Here is a 19766-nt window from a genome sequence, read left to right as displayed (position 1 = left end):
GTGATTGATTTAGCAATGGTACTGGTTTAATTTGTGAGAAAAAAAAAAAAAACTGCAAATTATTTGAACGTGTCAAAGTAAAAAGCATATAGCAAACTTGAAGTGTAAAACATATTTAGTTTGTTCCCTGCAGGTTTGGAATTTTCTCTAGTTGGAGAGTGACTCTACAGCAGCCTTGCATATGATCACAATTCGTCTTCCTTCCCTGATTGCATTGTTTCTGGTGCTTCAAATGATGCGGCTGCAAAGAAGTATAATGTGAACTGTACATATTATCGGTCAAAAAGATTGGAGAGTCAACATGGGCTTGTTCCTAGTTATTGGATTGGCAAAGCTATATTTATAAGAGAAGGAAGTTCTCAGCCATGTTTAGCTTGATTGTTGGTAGCTTATGGCTCGTGTGGTTCACAGATTGTCATCTATTTTGTTTGCTGCACTGATTAGAAAGTGAACAATTAGTACTGTGTTGCTTATGGCTGTTGTGAGTCAACAATTAGTACTGCACAGGTGGTGTTAGAGCAACTGAACCTGCATTCACTAATATTTAAATATCAATTTTGTGGCAAAAGGTCTCCCAAACTCGAGATTTTTCGTTTGTAATTTTGTACTGTTTCACAGCATTGAACACAGGAAGCAATATGTCCAGTTGTTGGTCTCTACCCTCACAATAATAGAGACGACCATTTGCTGTATCCTTGAGAACTACCTAAGGAAGATGGCGTTGAAGTATCAAAGCCTTAAACCGGCTATCATAAGTCTGATTCTTTTAGAAGGATGGTTTCCTGCATCGCAAACCTATAGAGAGTTGGTGTCATGTTCAAACTGTACAGATTATCAGTCTAGAAGATTGGAGATTTGATATGGACAAAAAACGATGTGTTCTGTTTGCTTGTTCCTATTTAGTGCCTGCTAAGCCATATGATATGAGTAATGTGATGCCCCTATTCATTTTCAAAATAAACAAACTCTTTTATGATATAGAAGCTAGCAACTTCTGCTGGTTATCCATTTTGCTTGAGGTACTGGTTCTGAAGGGTCAGTTGGTATCATGTTGTTGTTACCCAGTAGAACTTCGTAGGTGTTATGGAAATTAACCAGAGCATTCACTGATCTTTTAATATTATTTTTGTGGCCAGAATTCTTCCAACTCACAATTTTGCTTTTGTAATTTTGAAATATTGCAGAGCAATGAATAGACGAAGCAATATGTGCACTTATTGAACTCTACACTCACGGCAACAGAAAGGACCATTTGCAGTATCCTTAAGAACTACCAGAAGGAAGATCGTGTTGAAGTACCAGAAGTCTTACAACCGTTCATGGGTGGCAAGACCTTCCTGCCTTTCAAAACAAAACCAGTTGCTACAGCTAAAGGGAAGAAATCCAAGGCTTAGTCAACATCTTTTATAAACTTTTTGGAAGACAGAATGCAGATTGACGGGGATGTTTACGATCTGCAAAATCTGATTTTTGTTGGTGGAAAGATTGAGAAGTGACATAAAAATTGTTGTGTTGAATTTCCAAGCAGGAGTAGCCTTATTTTTTTGAACCATGTCTTAAAGTTTATACATTATGTTTTCAGGATTTGTCATTAAATTATAGAACTACAAAAGTTTGCTACTCTTCAATCATTGAAGATAGAACATAAACATATTTGTCCAAGTTTCATAGTCATCGAAGGTTTGAAGTTTTAGTTTTCTAGAAACAACTACAAATGTGATGATTTAGGCTACACCGCTAGCACTAATAGATTGATCACCAGACATTGATCACATTGGTGTTGGAGGTGTCGTGTCACTCGCCAAAAAATAATTTCTAGTGTTGGAATCTGGCAATCCCATTAGTCTTGAATTTGATTAAGATAAATAAGCAAATGAACATTAAGTGCATGCTCGGGTAGTTTAAGTAAAGGTTAATAACAGCATGATAGTATCCTGACCTGAGTTGATTTCCTCCCCTTGAAATCCACGGCTACCACACAGCAGGGATGTGTTATGTAATTTGGATTGGATTAGATCTAGTCTGTATAAGAAATTGATCAATATGGATATGAATCCATATGGATTGGACTAGGTTATGGATATCTAATATCCCATCCATTATCCATTATCTATACATTCTTCAAATTTAAAGAACTAATAATAAAAAAAATAAAAATTCAGTGAATTTCATAATTTTTTATAAATTAAAAAAAAATTGAAATGGCAGTTGTTGTTGGGCACCATTACCGACAATCAACGCCGGTCAAAGGTAGCCCGTTAGAGTCAAATTTGATCCCGTTAAAATCGAAACAATCTGATCTATAGGAATTCAGTTGAATCATCGGATTTTGGCACTGATTTTGGCTTAAAAAGGCAATGAAATATTCACCACCATCTTTTGTCACCAAAATAAACGTCGAAATTTCGTGATTCAACCAAATTCTTATAGATCGGAGAAGTCTGATCCAAACTAGATTGAAGGCAGCATCAACGTGCCACCATTGACCGGTGTTAATCGCGGTCAACGGTGGTTGATTGGCGACTATTAATAAAATATTGTTATAATATATTTTTAAATATTTATTAAATACTTATTAAAACACAAATTAGTATGAAGGAAAATTTGTATTTTGACTAATTACAAAAATTAATATGAAAATAGGAAGACTTGATTAAAATTACAAAAAATAAGATTAAACATGCATATTAAAATTCATGAATTGAGTAATCCATAATCCAATCCATTATCCACAAAAATCTAATCCAATCCATCCTTAGGTTATAAGAATGGACTGTCCGACATTGGATAGAAATTCATGTGGAATCCACCATTTTTGCCATCCATACAAAAAATTAAGAATGCATATTAGATTATAAGAATGGACTGTACTAGATTGGATATAATTGAAACATGCCAGAGTGAGTGAATGAGAAATAATGAAATACATAGCAAGCATTTCACATTATTAGGACAACAAGCTTCAATACAAAATTACATTACAACCACACAACTTGCAAATACAAATTACATAAACACAACTTGCAAGATAGAACATATGGTTTGTATGATAGTAAGCACTAGGAGTTGCTGCAACAGTTGCCGAGCCTCCAAAGATTGCTGAAATATACTCTTTTCAAACTTAAGCTAGTAGGCAAGGGCTTAACATTTATTAGACCAATATTCAACAACCCAAATTCCTCTCCCTAATACACCCTTTCATAAATTATTTAATCATTTAATCCACATCCTAGATTTGTTAATTTAGCTAAACACCTCTACAATAAGACATTAAAAATTAAGAAAAATACCCCCAACCACCCATTAAATGCTGACAGCCAGCCACCATCATCGGAGGGTGGTCGGTAGTTGCCATAATGGTTCACGACTAGCTGGATCTGGCCGATCGTGCACCAATATGGCCCTTCGACCAGATCTAGCCACGTTTGGTCGTCAATGACAGTAAAAAATATGGTCGTCATTGATGGTCAACGATGGTCATATCTTGGCCGTTGTTGACAACCAGCTACCGCCAAAAATTTGGTCGTCAAAGGCTAGATCGGCACACTAATAGCCAGATCCAGCCTATAGTATGCCATTACGCTAGATTCCAGCTACCTTTCGATTGTGGTGGCCATAATCTGGCCAATGTGGGTGGATGGGGGTGTTTTTGTCAATTTCTAAACTTTTTTGGGTGTTTAGTTAAATTAACAAACCTAGGGATTTAAAAATAGTTGAATAAAATAGAATAGAATTTTCAAAATAAGGAACAAATATATATTTTGGGTAGGATAGGGATAGGATAGTATAGAAATATTAAAACAAACACAGAATTATTGTTGGACTTCATCCCGTATAAGGGGTAGCTAAAATTAGATAAATGAAAATTTACAGGCTTCTTTTGACCTTAGTTACATCAGTTTTCCAAAACTTTCCTTTTTATCCTAAACCAAGTCTAATTTTTTTTTTTTTTTTACTAGGCCAACATATATCTCTAATCAATAATGCTAGTTCTACAATATTCACTCACAATCCCTAATGTCACAACTTGTCATTGGTTAACTCGCAAATGGATAGGAAAGACCCATACAAGTAGGCGAGACCCATTTTGTAAGCTAACTAATGACAAGTTACCACGTTGAAGGTTGTGAAATTAGGTTGTAGACGTAGCATTACTCATATCTAATTCCTATATTGTATGGTTTTATTTATGTTGACCAAACATCGCCTTAATATTTAATAATTAAAATGAAAGATAATTAATCGAACATATTAATCATGGAATTTTTGGCGGAAAATAAATCATAAAATAAATTAAAAACATAAATATAATGAAAGAAGTACTGCAAGTGAACCTGAAAATATAGTTGAGAGGTCCAGAGAGCTCCTTCCTCTTCAAAATTACAGCTCACGGATATTTCTTTTCTTACTATGTGCTATCTTTCTCCCTCTCTCTATGATAATGAGTTTTCTCTCTTCTGTAATTTCAGGTGTTGATCTTGAAATTCATGCATGCCTCCTCTTTTGTCCACATTTCAATCCTAAATTAATAAGGAAAGACTATAGGATTTCTTTATACATACGTCTGGGGTAATCCTCCAATGAAAGTAATGCTAAATTCTTTTCTTGGGTCGTTCAATTACCCCAGGATTAATAATGAACTTCAACAATCCAAATTCCTCTCTCTAATACAAGTAATGCTAAATTCTTTTCTTAGGTTGTTCACTTATCCAAGGAATAATAATAAACTTTAATATTAAGTTGTCATCTTTTCTAAAAGCTTAAACTAATAGGTGCTCAACATATATTAGACTAATAGGCCTCTCACATCAAACTTGAATTTTTCATTTTTTTTTTTTTTATTCTAATTTGTATGTAGGGATTCGAATTTGAGATATTTGACTCTAATACGATATTAAATTGCTATCCTATCTAAAAACTTAAGCTAGTAGGCAAGGGCTTAACATTTATTAGACCAATATTCAACAATCCAAATTCCTCTCCCTAATACACCCTTTCATAAATTATTTAATCATTTAATCCACCATGCCTCACTTTTGGGTAATTTTTCAATGGAGCAGTTCTCATCAAATCAGTAAAATGTTTCACTAACATCTTGTCATGTTATCGTGCATGTCATCTCTAGAAAAGTTGTAAGAAAGATTCATGAAGGTAGGATCATTAGGGGTAGCAAAAGCTATCTTGTTTAAATTCTCCAACGAAGTACATAAGCGGATTTTCGAGTAACAACAAATCATAGTATTAATTTATCAACTCCCAACTATAATGTCACGGCTCCCAGGGATGTGTTAGTTAAAGATCTTATCCATCTCCCTCTCTCTTCAATAATATGTTCTCTTCTGTAGCTTCCACTATTTGTCTTACTATGTGTTATATATATACAAGCTTATCTTTATATTGGATTATATAATTAATCATGTAATTTTTCTTTTCAATTTAACAATTAAACAAAGACTATACTTAAGTCAACCACCAGGCTTATATTGTCACATATAAGCTTCCCAGCTTGTATTATGCACGTATTTCCTATTTCAATATGCTAATCGAACAACACAGAAAAAACTAATTAAAGTCGGTGTAAATAATTTAATTGGGGTTTACCGTTTACTATTTAATACAAAAACTATATAAACTTATTATAAATGCAAATTCGGTGGGTTTACGGAATAAAATATGATTACCTAGAGAGAGTATCCATGCATATTGTAACATCTAGTGATTATTTACATGCTTCCTTCTCAGCTTACATAATTCCTATTTAACAAATTATAATTGACCGACCGTTGACCCGTCAACGATTGCTGATTGACTCTTGCTAATAACTAATACTATTATAATCATTTTTAAATATTTATTAAATATTTACTACAAGACAAATTTGTGTGAAGGAAAATTGGTATTTTGACTAATTACTTAGGCTTAAAATGCAAAAATTAATATAAAAATGTGAAAACTTGATTAAAAATACAAAAATTAGATTAAACATACATATTAAAAAATATGGATGGAATAATCCATAATCCAATCCATTATCCACAAAAATCTAATCCAATCCAATTCATCCTCATATTTTAAAATTGCATTGAATTAGATTAGATAGAAATTCATGTGGATTGGATCGGATTGGATAGGATCCAATCCACCATTTTTGCCATCCATAGTTTTACATAGCAAGCATTTTACATTATTGAGACAAGCTGCTTCACTACAAAATCACATTACAATCACACAACTTGCAAATATAAATTACATAAACAGAACTTGCAAAATAGAACATATGGTTATAACTTGCAAATATAAATTACATAAACAGAACTTGCAAAATAGAACACATGGTTTGTATGATAGTGAGTAATAGGAGTACAACTGCTGCAACCGTTGTACCTCTCCAAAGATTGTTGAAATATACTCTTTCCAAAGTTGCTTTCGTTCTATTCCATAGATTGTTACAGTGTCCCTTGAGTTCCTCACATATGTCATAACAGGAGGATTTGCTAGGACTGATAAATCTTTGGCTTTGTAAGTAAACTAAAAAATATACAAAAGTAGATTAACTTCATTCTAGACTTGGTCCCATGGATGTAGACACTTTGTCGAATCATGTAAAAATCTGGTGTTCTTTACCTTGGTTCATTTTGATTGCTTTATGTTTATGATAACTGAATTCTCAATCAACTTAATAGCCCATTCCGCTTAGGTTTAATTCACCCGGTAAAAGAATTTAAATTTTCAATATTTTATAAATATAAAATTTGTATTTATTTTAATTTTGAATTGTTTTGTTCTTTCAAACTTTGACCTCGCTATATTTCATTTATGGCTACGTCGTTGCTTAAATTCATAGTAAAATTTGTTCAAATCTCTCAAACACCATAATAAGTCACCAAAAGCTATAGTTTTATCATAGAACTAGATGGCAAGCGTGAGTGTTGTAGGGATATGTTTATTGAATGTTTTTTAAACAGTTTGTAAACAGTTTTTTTAGTAATGACATAAACCAATTATATTAAGCCATAACAATTGCTAAACATATTTTTTTCATAGGAAATATTATGGGAGCTGTTGGATTCGGTAAAGATTAAAAGCGAAAGCAAAATAAAGTAGGATATAGTGAATCAGTTAGTAAGTTGAATATTCGGTATTGAGAAACTTTAAGTGTGAAATATTTAATATATTTTGATTGTAAAGGAAATGTGTACATTGGTTTTTCTTGCTATCAATCAGATTTTGATGACGTAGATGGGGTTCTTTTTTGTTTTCCTTAACATATTCAATTCCTCTGTAGCAACTGAATAAATGCATACCCTTAACAATGAATTATCTTAAAATTTAAAACACTTTAAAGGAAATTCATTAAAGGACAAACCCCAAGTGAAAAGTGACCCATCTGAGTCACTTTTCACTTGATAACTATTCAGTTGATGATTCCTTCGCCAATATACACACCCTGATCCCAAAGCAACCATGAGATCTATCTGCAAAAATTGACATCAAATAAGATCTATTAATCACCAGTCACAGCAATTAACCATATACAATAACCCAATAAACAGATTGAATAGAGTGAGAGAATGCCAATTAATTGTCAGCTTTGCTGCGTGCATGAATGAGTAAACTATCACCGGTCCAACAAATTGGAACCCCTCCTTCAATAAATCCTTGCTGATGGCTTCAACTTTTGGAGTCCTTAAGGGAACATTTCTTGAGTATCTGTATTTGTTAATCACTGGTTTGTAATTTACATTAACCCCACATAAAGCTACTGAAGGACCGGAATTCGTTCATAGTCTGCATTTGGACAATGAGGTTAAGTGAGCAACTAATGAGCACTGCAATTAAAAGAGATTGCAGAAAAAGCAAATATATACCGAGGAATTGAATATTCAAACTTACTTTCATTATGCATTTGGCATTGTCTAGTATGCACCTCACTCTGCTCTCTGCCAACATTATTGCCTTGTCTGATAATATCTTATTGCCTTGTCTGATAATATCTCTAAGATTCCTTTCTCCCCCTTTTCGCAACAGCCTTAGGATCAAATCCCGCAAAAACTTCTCTATGTTATCGACCAAATGTTTAGATTTAAGATGAAGGTATCTTGAAATATGTAAATTTTAGTTACATTTGAGTAGTGCAAAAGCAGTAGTACCCGAATAATTCTTTTCTTTTCAAGATTTCAATCCAGTTGTAATCCATCACCACATCACACAATGCAAGTAGCTCGAACAGTTTGACTGTTTGATGATAATTTACCATTTAAAAGTTGGCACTTATTTTTTCATAATTTATATATTCATTGGATTAAATATTACAGCTGACTGACTTGTCATCATAAACTGGAAATCCCCAGGATTCATCATGAAATGCAACATAAACTTTATCTGTATTAAACATTATGTCAATCTCATACAGTTTTTTATTAAAAAAAAAAAAAAAAAAAAACTATATCTTTGTTAGTATATACTAATGTCCTCAATTAAGAAGCAATGTACATCTGAAATGTGTAAAGTAGGCGAAGATGTTGATGTTTAATCTGGTTAATTAATGACAGTTTCAAGAATATCCGGATTCAGACTATAAACACAGTTTAACATGCAGTATAGTTGTATCAGGAAGGCTTTATTGTAAATTTTTTTTATCAACATTTAGTAAATAAAATATACATTTTTATCATTATCAACTACCATAATAAGTCATGATTGAGAAGGAGTAGGGAAACTAGAATGCGAAAAAAAAACATAAAACCTTCTAAACAACTATTCAGTTCATGATTCCTTCGCCACTGTACACACCCTGATCCCAAAGCAACTCTGAGATCTATCTGCAAAAATTGACATCAAATGAGATCCATTAATCACCAGTCACAGCAATTAAACATACACAATAACCCAATAAACAAATTGCATACAGTGAGAGAATACCTAAGATCTGGATTCCTGCTCAGCCTCATCATGCACCTCAGAAGTGGATTTCCCAGAGTCCTCAAGCTTTTCATCAGTCCCACCGCCATCCAAATTCAAAACCCAAAACGGAAATTAGAAAAAAGAAATATCATGAAAAAAAAAAAAAGAGAAATAAATCTGAACTTGCCACAATTAAACATTAAACAAAAAGAATAAATATGAAGACACTTGAAGGAAGAGCATTGAGCAAGTTAGCACCAGCAGGGCAGCCAAAGAGCAAAATCCACTCAACCTCTCAAACTCGCCACAAATGCTAAAACTGCCGCTGACTTTCCCGGTGGTGGTGCAGACGGCAGCTTCAAGATTGAAAGCGGAGGAATCAGATTCTTGAGAAAAGGTGTAAGAGTTCCAATCAGCCAGCAGAGACGAAGGCTTTTGTCAGTGGTTGTTTGAGTTGGCAGGGCTTAGACCTTCGATGAACCATGGTTGTGCCGTCTTCTGCATTTGTATCAAGCATTGTGATTGTGAGATTGACTGTCAGAGATGGATCTATACACTGCAAGCAGGTTTATGTAAACTCCCACACCCAAATTACTGAAAACATAAATTCAACCATCATTAACATCATATGAAGTTTGTGAGATCTGATGATAAAATTAAGCATCTCAAACCAATGTTCACATCTAAATTATCAAATTAAAAACTACTGGTTCGTTAAAAGAAACCCAATTGAAGTTCATTTCCTTTTTCTAGTATCTCTTATCATTACCAAAAATAAATAAATAAATAATAATGCAAATGAATAAAGAAGAAGAAGAGAAACACTAAAGTAATACCTCTGTAATTGCATTTTCTAAGAAGAGCAGAGATAATATGATGTGTAAAATCATCTGCTTCTACCAATAGAACTCTAAGAACCATCCTCGACAGAAATCTTTCCCACCTAACCACCTCGGACGAGCCATCCTTCTTACTGTCGTTCTTCTCTGCCTCCAACTCCATTTCCATTGCTTCTTCAACGCTCAAAACCACTTCACCCATTCTCATAAACCCTGCTTTTCACCACAAGACAAACACAAATACTAAAAACAATGACCCTAATTTCTTGGTAAAAATAACCATAGAAGCAAATGAATAAAAGGAAAGTGTTTTGTAAATAGAGTTCAGCAAATGTTCTCTCCAACGTCTCTCTTAGTAACCAACAAAAACTAAACTATATCGCACAGTTAAAATCACATTTGGAGTAAAAATGAGTACAGAAAGAAAACGCACCGTTTAGATCGACCGACCTTGGGCTCTTCGTTGATGGCGGAGGTGAGATCAGAGAGGAGATCGACGCATAGGAGAGGGTCAGGCGATTGTTGCGATGCAGAGGTGACTATAGACTCTAGCTGCGCCACCAATACGCCGAATCGCAAGACCAGAGTGGAAGAATCGAGAGGTCACCAGCAAGTGTCGGCAGTCGGACGACGGTGACGGAATCTGGAGGTGATTGTGGTGTCGCATGGAGGAGGTGATAGAGCGGCGGCGTGTGAGATGGAGAGTGTATAAAGCGACAGAGGTGTGATTGTAAGAGCCTAGTTGCCATTCGTGGGGAGAGATCAGACATTTTGATTATATTTGAGCAGTTAAATCCATTGGGTGAGTTTAATCTCAGAGATGAGACAGAGAAAGAGAATTGTGTAATCAAGAAATGTTTGGATTGATATGAACTTTTGGAATAATTGCATTAATATCTCATTAAACCACAACTTTCGGAATAACAATACAATGCATTAATATATCTTTAAACCAATATCCTACATGTCACTCAGCCAAGATATGCTTCAGGATCCTACACGATGAGCAATATCCTGCTGAAATCTTATGTGGAATACTGGAATCCCACATGAAGTCCAATTTACGATCAAGGATGGGCTTCAGAGTATATAGATAGATATATAGACCGATTAATTTAATAGCAGCAGTTTGACAAAGGAGACGTTAGGCTTGGGGCGGCGTAGCCACACCGGGCCCCACAAAAAATCTTGGAAATTTTATAAAAATCTAATTTAACCCCTATAAATATAGTTATTTATCTAGCCACCTGTAATTTTTGAAGGAAACACTTTAGCTCCAGTAAATGTAGCTTTCTGGCCTCGTTATTCATTAAAGATAACATTTTGGTCCCCTCAGAAAAATTTTCTAGCTCTGCCCCTGTTATAGAAGAAAAATAATGAAGTACATAGCAAACATTTTAAGTATTAAGACAACAAGCTTCAATACAAAATTACATAACAATCACACAACTTGCAACTATAAATTACATAAACACAACTTGCAAGATAGAACACATGGTTTGTATGATAGTGAGCAGTAGGAGTAAAACTGCCGCAACAGTTGCCGTGCCTCTCCAAAGATTGTTGAAATATACTCTTTTCAAAGTTGATTTTGTTCTGTTCCATGGATTGTCACAGTGTTGCTTGAGTTTGACACAAATGTCATAGTAAGAGGATTTGCTTAAATTGATAGAAACAGAAAGTCTGTTAAACATATTTGCTATTGAATCATTGTCGCCCATCTGATTGGAAATAATTCCATTTCCAACAAGCAAATCCACATCTTTTTCAGTATTAATAAGATAATCCATTAGTCTAACGTAATTGCAAACATGAGCATCCCTTGGATAATGACACTGTTCCAAAGCCATAACGTTTCTAAGTAGACTTTCACTGTCATCACATATACCTAAACGTGGTAGTTGTAACTCATATACTTCAAAACATGGGATTCGTTGCTTTCGTTTTTCCAATATTATGTCAATTAAGCTGTGTTCTCCTTCAAGACACTTAAACTTCACTCCTGACTCATGCAACTGCACTGCACAAGGCAAATCATCAATCCATCCATTCATCTGCTTAGATCTTTCGTAGTGTTCCAGCATAGTAGTTCTTCTCCAATCGGTTAAATGTTTAACTACCACCTGGGGTGTTAATCTCCTCAATTCCAAACCTTGGAAACAATCGAAAAAAGAACGTGAAAGCTCCATAAAGGTAGGCATGTTAAGGCTACCGAGAGGTAACTTACATATTCCCTCGAGGACGAAGTATGGAAGTTGATTTTCGAGTAATTGAAAGTCCCTACATAAAGATGCGTGAAGTGTTGTTGTAGATAGTAAAAAATCACTTTCACGGCCATAATTGGTTTGATACCTTAAAAATAACTCTATGATAAAGATAGCATCATATAGAATCATCATTACATACTCAATGCTCCCAAGTTTAGACGTCTCTGCATAACAATTACGGACACTTTTCTCGCTATCCTTGATGAAGTTTAAAACTTTATCTCGATTCTCTGTTGTTATTCGTTCAAGAAAACTTTTCATATATTTTCTTTTTGTCTTTTCCATGTTACCTAATTCTTCTTTTCCATGGTGAAGAGGACCTATTGAAACTAATTGAGGAGTGTAAGCTTCTTCATTTACGCTACGAAGATCTTTAGGAACCCTATAAATACAACACTGACGAGCATCAAGCTCAGGCTCCAATGTTTTGTCAATGTCAATTTGCAACTCTTTGACCAAATCCTCAAGTTTAAGAAAATCACTCATCTCCAACTTCTTTGCCCTATTGACAAACTGACAGTAGTCAATTAATAACAATAAATAGATAAATGCATCACTCAAAATAATCAAGAAAATCATGTTGCATGCATGAGGTAATTATTTCCATAAATAGCTTTAAGAATAATATGCAATCTGTCATAAATCACGAATAAATATTTTATATCAATATCATTTGCAAAGATTTAAATTAAAAATATGTGGGTAGAGATTCCTGGGACGAATCCCCTTACATAGAATGTTGGAATTGGGAAGAATTGACTGTTATATTTGTAACGGTAATATAGAATAACTGTCATACCAAAGGCTTGAAAAAGGAACAAATTGCATGTTATAATCCAAAGTAATACTATGCATTTAATTAAGACGAAGGTACAATTAGCTAACGCATATCCATTGTATTATATATATATTGTTGATGCTAGGATTACGCACCAACGAATTCTCATGTGCATAACGTTGATTGGCCGTTAAATACACGTGAAAATGGAATATATAAAGCGAAATAAATGCAAAGGGAGTTTTTTAAGTGGTTCGGATGCTAAGGTAGCAAATCCTACGTCCACTGATTTGTATTGATGTTAGTGTGGGTCAGGTCGCGACTGCGGGCTGACTTACATAAGTTGAAAAAGTGAAAATGTTTACAGGAGAGAGAGAGATTTCTTTTTATGAAAAATGGCCGAATCCCCTTAATGAAGGGGTCTTCCTCATTTTATATCAAACTGAAGCGTGTAATCATCATTAAATCCGTGGTTTGGTGTGATTGTCAGGATTTAATTCGGCTTTATGTCCCATTTTCCCTTCCCCAGGCTGACTTCGCACGACTTATTGCAGGGAAATGGACGCGTGTGAGCTCCATATCATTTGGCAGGTCTGACGTGTGCGTATTGCTCTGACGGGAGCAGGTCAGCCTTCACGTGACTTTCCCACGTCAGCCCTGTATTTTCCCGGGCATAACAGAAGCCCCCTAGTTTTTAAGGTTCGAGGATTGGACCTTGGAAATTAAGCCACATAGGAGCTTTTGGTCGCTCCGACCTGAACGGGATGAGCTCGGCACAGAACTCCTGGCGAACACGATCTCGCGCAATTCCTTGCCAGAGCGACCTGACAATCTTCACCTTAGCGACCTGGATCTGAGGGGCGCTCCTCTTTGTACAGATTCAATGAACCTGGTTTTACGCTGTCAGGCGATCTGCACGCGTTAAAGCTTTTGTCAGGCACATTAAATGCACCGCGTGCTGAGCTGACTCCGTTTGACAGCATTAGTGGTGCAGCGCGATCGAAACAACGACCATTATCACGTCATTTAATGCGACGTGGGGCGCATTTAATGCGGGGAGAGAGAGTGGGTTGTCGTTTCAGTTCCAATGGGTGGTAACCGTCGATTCGCAATCCATATATAAAAACTTGCATTTTTCTGATGAGGTCACTGAAATTTCTTTCGCTTCGAGTGACAAACCTTTACACACCAGGAATGATTTTCTTCCGATCGGCGCTTTTCAGGCAACCGAAACGAGTTTCGGCCTCAGCTTCGCATCCCAGAGAGTAAGGTTTTTCTTTTCCCCCCTTTTGTTTTGTTTTGTTTTTGTTTTTTGCACTGGTTTGGTTGGATAATGGCGTTGGGTCTCCCGGTGTTTCACTGGAGACGCGACGCCGCCATTGGATTCGAGCCGTGGATGGCGGCTTGAGTCACTTGTAGATTTTAAGATGTCCCCTGCCACTACGCGGGACGAACACGAAGGCCCTAATGACCGTGTCTGTCGATGTTGCAGACTGGAATGGAACCGTCAACATCCAGACCCGAGGAAGGAGCTAGCTCGTCCTCGCGGGAAGTTCCCGAGGACGCAGCCCTCGATGTCTATTCAGTTCTCACTTCCGAGGAATATAATAGAATAAAGACGCAGTTCGATATTCGCGCGGAGGTGTTCCTCGACCACACCAGACCGTCACGGCGCCCGGCCGATGGCCTTGCTGCGATCTCTGAAGAGATCTTCAAGGGTGGAGGGAGGATTCCCTTCCATCCTTTCATCAGGTCGGTCTTGGATCATTTCGGGATCGCACCAATGCATTTGACGCCAAACGCGTATGTCATCGCTGTCGCGATGTACATCGCGTGCTGCGAGAGCGGCTTGGGAGAGCCAACGGCGGTGGAGCTTGGTGTCGCCTACTACCTTAAGAAGAGTAGGGACAAGGACTCGTACTATTTGTCTCGGCGACCTACCATTGTCGCGGGGATACACAGCTATCCCAGCAATGCGGGGGCCTACGAGACAAAGTTCTTCTTTTTCTTTTACAACGGCTACTGCCGTTTTCAAAATCCAAGTAGGTTTTCTCTCGCTGGGGTCATTATCTGTTCGCCTGATCCATAATAACGACTTGCTTTGTTTTGCAGTTAATAGAACGACCGAGCAGGCGCTACTCACTGACCCAGACAGGCTTGTATCCTTCGGAGTACTGGACGAGGATAGTCGCGACGCGAGGAAGCTTGTGACGACCGTGAACTTGCGGAAGTACGGTTTTTTCAGCGACAAGGCGTCGTTAGAACCCCCAAAAGGTAAGTTATATCGATTCCTTTCTGGTCGTAGAATAAGTTTGCTTACTAACGAACTTAAATGCAGAAACGATGCCCCCAAAGGAGTCCGGGCAGCCCCGCCGAGCACCCTTTGTCTTCCCTCGATCGAGGAGTGAGAGGGCGACCGAAGCTGCTCGTCTTGTCCTGGCACAGCCAGTGCGAACAGTCCCGGCTTCCCAGCCCTGTCCTGTGCAAGGAGCGACCCGGATGGAACAGGCCGCTCGGGCGCTAACTGCTCGCTCAAAGCGGAAGGCTCCGGCCCAGAGGTCAAAGAAGAGGAAGCAGATTCAGCCCGAGGAGTCGGAGACTGAATCTGAGGGAGAGCCTCTGAGGTCGCGCCAGGGATCCCGGAGGTCGGGCAAGGAGCCTGTGAGCTAGGCGGTTATTGGTGATAAGGCGAAGGACGCGCCTGTTCTAGACTCATTGGGGAGTCTGCCCGAGTACCTGCAGCCGATTGTCTATGGCCTGCTCGAGTGCGAGCTATCGGAGTCCTACGACGAGTTCGCCGACACGGGCGATGACCTGATGACCAGGTCGTTCCAGCATCTGAGCAAGGTAAATGAGCTGTGTTTAAAACTTCATTCTGATTTATTTCTAACTCATCTTGCTCGCAGGGGTTGCTTGCGATGGGGATGGCCATGGAAAACATGCGGTTGGGGGAAGCGAAGGGGACAAGCGACCTGGAGGAGGAGGTCGCGAAGCTAAAGCAGAGCTTGGAGTCCGTCGAAGCTGAAAGAACACAGGCGTTCGAAGCGGCAAACAGGTATCTGAACCAAAAGGATGCCGCTTNGTTGCGCCAGGGATCCTGGAGGTCGGGCAAGGAGCCCGCGAGCGAGGCGGTTACCGGTGATAAGGCGAAGGACGCGCCTGTTCTAGACTCATTGGGGAGTCTGCCCGAGTACCTACAGCCGATTGTCTATGGCCTGCTCGAGTGCGAGCTATCGGAGTCCTACGACGAGTTCGCCGACACGGGCGACGACCTGATGACCAGGTCGTTCCAGCATCTGAGCAAGGTAAATGAGTTGTGTTTAAAACTTCATTCTGATTTATTTCTAACTCATCTTGCTCGCAGGGGTTGCTTGCGATGAGGATGGCCATGGAAAACACGCAGTTGGGGGAAGCGAAGGGGACAAGCCACCTGGAGGAGGAGGTCGCGAAGCTAAAACAGAACTTGGAGTCCGTCGAAGCTGAAAGAACACAAGCGTTCGAAGCGGCGAACAGGTATCTGAACCAAAAGGACGCCGCTTTACGAACGGTGGATTTCCAAAAAACGGAGCTCAACCGACGTGCGGAGGAGATCAAAGAGCTTCAAAGGACCACCGCCTGGCTATCCAAGGAGGTCGGAGAAAAGGACCAGGAGATGCGGGCGACCTTCGAACGGGCTCAGCGAGCTGAAGAAGACAAAGGGGCCTCCGAACAGGAAAGGCTAGCTCTTGAGGCCGAGCTTCAGGAGAGTCGGGAGAGAGTCGCTTCTCTGACTGTAGAAATACAGAATCAGTCTGAGGAGATGGAGGAGAAGGCCGCGGACTGGGCAGTCGGGTCCATCTACACCCTGCGAGCAAGGAACCCTGCCTTGGACTTCTCCGACCTCCCGGAGGTTTGGCAGGCGACCTTGCGGATCATGGCCAAGGAGGACGACCAGGCTACCGCGGCCGCCCAGGGACCCGACCAGACAGGTGGCTCTTGCTCGAAGGATCTTCCCGACTAGCCTTAGCGTTAACAGTCATTCTCATTATACTCGAGTCTTGACTTTTTGTATATAAATGAAGACATTTTCTTTACAATTGCAGTTCGTTTTCTCATAAATATGCACTATTTACAACTGTGATTTACATGAGCGATTACATATAAATTCTTACACGCGAACAGAACACATGCGAACTGTTTTAAGCGAACAGAGTAATACTTTGAAAAAGAAATTAACAAAAACTGAGAGCTGAGTTCAGGATTACTGATAGTATGGCCGGAGGTGCTCGGCATTCCAAGCTCGGGGTACCTTGGAGCCGTTCAATCTTTTGAGATGGTAGGTCCCCGGTCTGATCATTTTGTCGACCCGGTACGGACCTTCCCAGTTAGGCCCTAGTTCCCCCGCACTTGGCTCTCTGGTCCCGAGGAGAACTTCCTTTAGCACCAGGTCTCCGACCTGGAAGTCTCTGAGCTGCCCTTTGAGTCGAAGAACCTTTTTGCTCGCTGCTGGTAGGCTGCTATCCTTAGCGAAGCCTTGCTGCGATGCCTCTCAATTAGATCCAAACTTGCTTCAGAAGTACCGTTGTCGTCCTCGTTGTACAGGTCCTCCGAAGAGAACCGGTCCCGACTCTACAGGGATCATCGCTTCGCAGCCTAGGCAGCAAAATGGGTTTCGAGGTGAAGGTCCTTGGAGTTGTCCTGTACGCCCATAAGACTTCGGGGAGATTGTCAGCCCAATTTCCCTTGGCTGCCCGAGCTTGGCCTTCAGAGTGTGCTTGATGGTCTTGTTGACTGCTTCAACTTGGCCATTCGCTTGCGGCCTGGCGACTGAGGCAAATTTTTTATGGATGCCTAGCTCGTCGCAGAACTGCTTGAACTCTCATTACGAATTGTTTCCATTATCGAGATGAGGGGTGAGGAATTCCGTAGCGGCACACTATGTTCTTGAAAACGAAGTCTCTTATCCTACGTGATTGCGGCTAGTGGCTCGGCTTCGACCATTTTGTAAAATAGTCTACCGCGACCACGGCGTACTTGACCCCTCCCTTTCCAACTGGCATGGGGCCGATGAGGTCGATCCCCCACATGGAAAATGGCCAGGGCCTAGACATAGTAATCAGCTCGTGAGATGGCGCTCGCGGAATGTTCGCGAACCGCTGACATTGTCGCACTTCTTAACAAAGTTGTGCGTATCTTCCTGGATTCGGGGCCAATAATATCCCTGACGAACAATCTTGTTCGCAAGAGATCGAGCTGCTGTGTGGTTACCGCAGATCCCTTCATGAATTTCCTCATGATGTAGTCTGCTTCTTCACTGGTTACACATGAGGGGGGGGGCACTGAATCCTCTCCTGTACAGCTGATCCCGATGAGTGTGAAACGAGCAGACCTTACTCACAGGACCCTTGCCTTGACCTTGTCGCTAGGCAAGGTTCCATCCTTGAGGTACTGTACATGGAGTCATCCAGGAATCTGGCTGCAACCACATTCATGGCCTGTTCGGTCGAGCTGATAGTCGGAGATCGACGAAACGAACAGGAATGCTATCAGGAGCTCAGAATCTAATGATGAGGCTATCTTTTCATGGCGTCCGCTATAGAGTTGCTCTCCCTGGGGATCTGAGCGATTTCAAAGTGCCTAAACGACCCCAGAGAGACCTTGCTTAGGTAGCGGACCATGTTCCTTCCTTGGCTGGGATTCTCCTAGAATCTGGTTGACGACAGCATGGAGTCGCTGTAGATACTGATCGCGGTTGCACCCATTTCTTTGACGAGTCGCAACCCGACGAGCAGAGCTTCATATTCGGATCATTGTTGGTCGCCTTAACCCGAAACGGAGAATACCATGAATTCGAACTCCTCGGGGCTCACCAGGAAAAGACCCGACCCAGCTTTTCCTGTTTGAGACCCGTCGACGTAGAGGTTCCAGGTCGATAGGCCCGAATAGTTTCTGCCCGACTTCGCTAGACTGTGCTCGTTGGGAGATAGGAAAATTCCGAGATGAAGTCTGCAACAACTGCCCTTTGATGGTCGACCTGGGCGTATACTTTAGGTCGAACTGGCTCAGCTCCATGGCCATTTGAGCAGTTTACTGATGCTCAGGTTTTTGGAGGACCTGCCTAAGGGGGTAATTTGTCATTACATGATCGTATGGGCATGGAGGAGGTCGCAACTTTCTAGACGCGACAGTAGGGCAAAAGCTAGTCGCTCCATTTCGGATACGCATCTCGGCATCCGATAGACGTTTACTTGCATAATATACTGGCCACTGAGCTTTTTCCTTACCTGTATTAAAGCTGCACTGACCGCGAACTGAGACACGGACAGGTAGATGAGCAAGATTTCCTGTGGAAGAGGTTTAGAGAGGAGAGTGGGCTTCTAAGGGCTCTTTTTACTCTGGAACGCCTGCTGTATTCGGAAGTCCACTCGAATTCTTATTGGCCTTCAGACATTGAAGAATGGTAAACAGCGGTCTGTTAGCCTTGATATGAAGCGACTGAGTGCCGCTATTCGCCCGTTCAAACTCATGACCTGCTTTTGTTGGTCGGGCTCTCACATCGAGCAGAGCTTGAATCTTTTCGGGGTTTACTTCTATGCCCCGCTGATTGACCATATACCCTAGGAATTTTCCTGACGATACCCGAATGAACATTTGAGAGGGTTCAGCTTCATTTTGTAGAGCGGAGTATGTCAACACTCAGCGAGATGCGAATATGTCTGAGGCGACCTGGGATTTGACCACATGTCGCCACATAGACCTCCATTGTCCTCCGATTGGTCGGAGAACATTCGGTTGACCAACCTCTGATAGGTCGCACCCGCTTCTTGAGGCCGAAGGGCATACTTTGGAGCAGTATAGCCCCCGATCCGTAATAAAGATCGTATGCTCCTCATCTGGCTCATACATCAGGATTTGATTGTTTCCCGAGTAGATCCATGAAGCTTAGCAGCTCGTGTCTCGAGGTGGCATCAACGAGCTGGTCGATTCTTGGCAGGGGGA

General features: G+C 40.1%; 1 protein-coding gene and 1 long non-coding RNA gene across 4 annotated transcripts; both read right to left on the bottom strand.

The window, feature by feature from the left end:
• Positions 1 to 7627: 7627 nt before the first annotated feature.
• LOC116140652 lies at positions 7628 to 10796 on the bottom strand. 3 transcript variants are annotated; one of them, XR_004129671.1, is made up of 5 exons: positions 10177 to 10796; positions 9741 to 9956; positions 8923 to 9498; positions 8747 to 8822; positions 7628 to 7788 (listed from the first exon to the last, which is right to left on the bottom strand). It is a non-coding gene; the product is annotated as an uncharacterized LOC116140652 (long non-coding RNA). The 3 variants fall into 3 exon arrangements; XR_004129669.1 differs by lacking the exon at positions 7628 to 7788 and having other exon boundaries at positions 8481 to 8822; XR_004129670.1 differs by lacking the exon at positions 7628 to 7788 and having other exon boundaries at positions 8481 to 8822; positions 10194 to 10796.
• Positions 10797 to 11206: 410 nt separating this feature from the next.
• LOC116140590 lies at positions 11207 to 12496 on the bottom strand. The gene is made up of 2 exons (XM_031426205.1): positions 12301 to 12496; positions 11207 to 11895 (listed from the first exon to the last, which is right to left on the bottom strand). Exons 1-2 carry the CDS (start codon positions 12494 to 12496, stop codon positions 11207 to 11209), a joined length of 885 nt encoding a protein of 294 aa, XP_031282065.1.
• Positions 12497 to 19766: the final 7270 nt, after the last annotated feature.

Source organism: Pistacia vera, unplaced genomic scaffold (assembly GCF_008641045.1).
Source record: "Pistacia vera cultivar Batoury unplaced genomic scaffold, PisVer_v2 Contig374, whole genome shotgun sequence".
Classification (NCBI taxonomy): Eukaryota; Viridiplantae; Streptophyta; class Magnoliopsida; order Sapindales; family Anacardiaceae; genus Pistacia; species Pistacia vera.
This window is presented reverse-complemented; position numbering and strand designations above follow the sequence as displayed.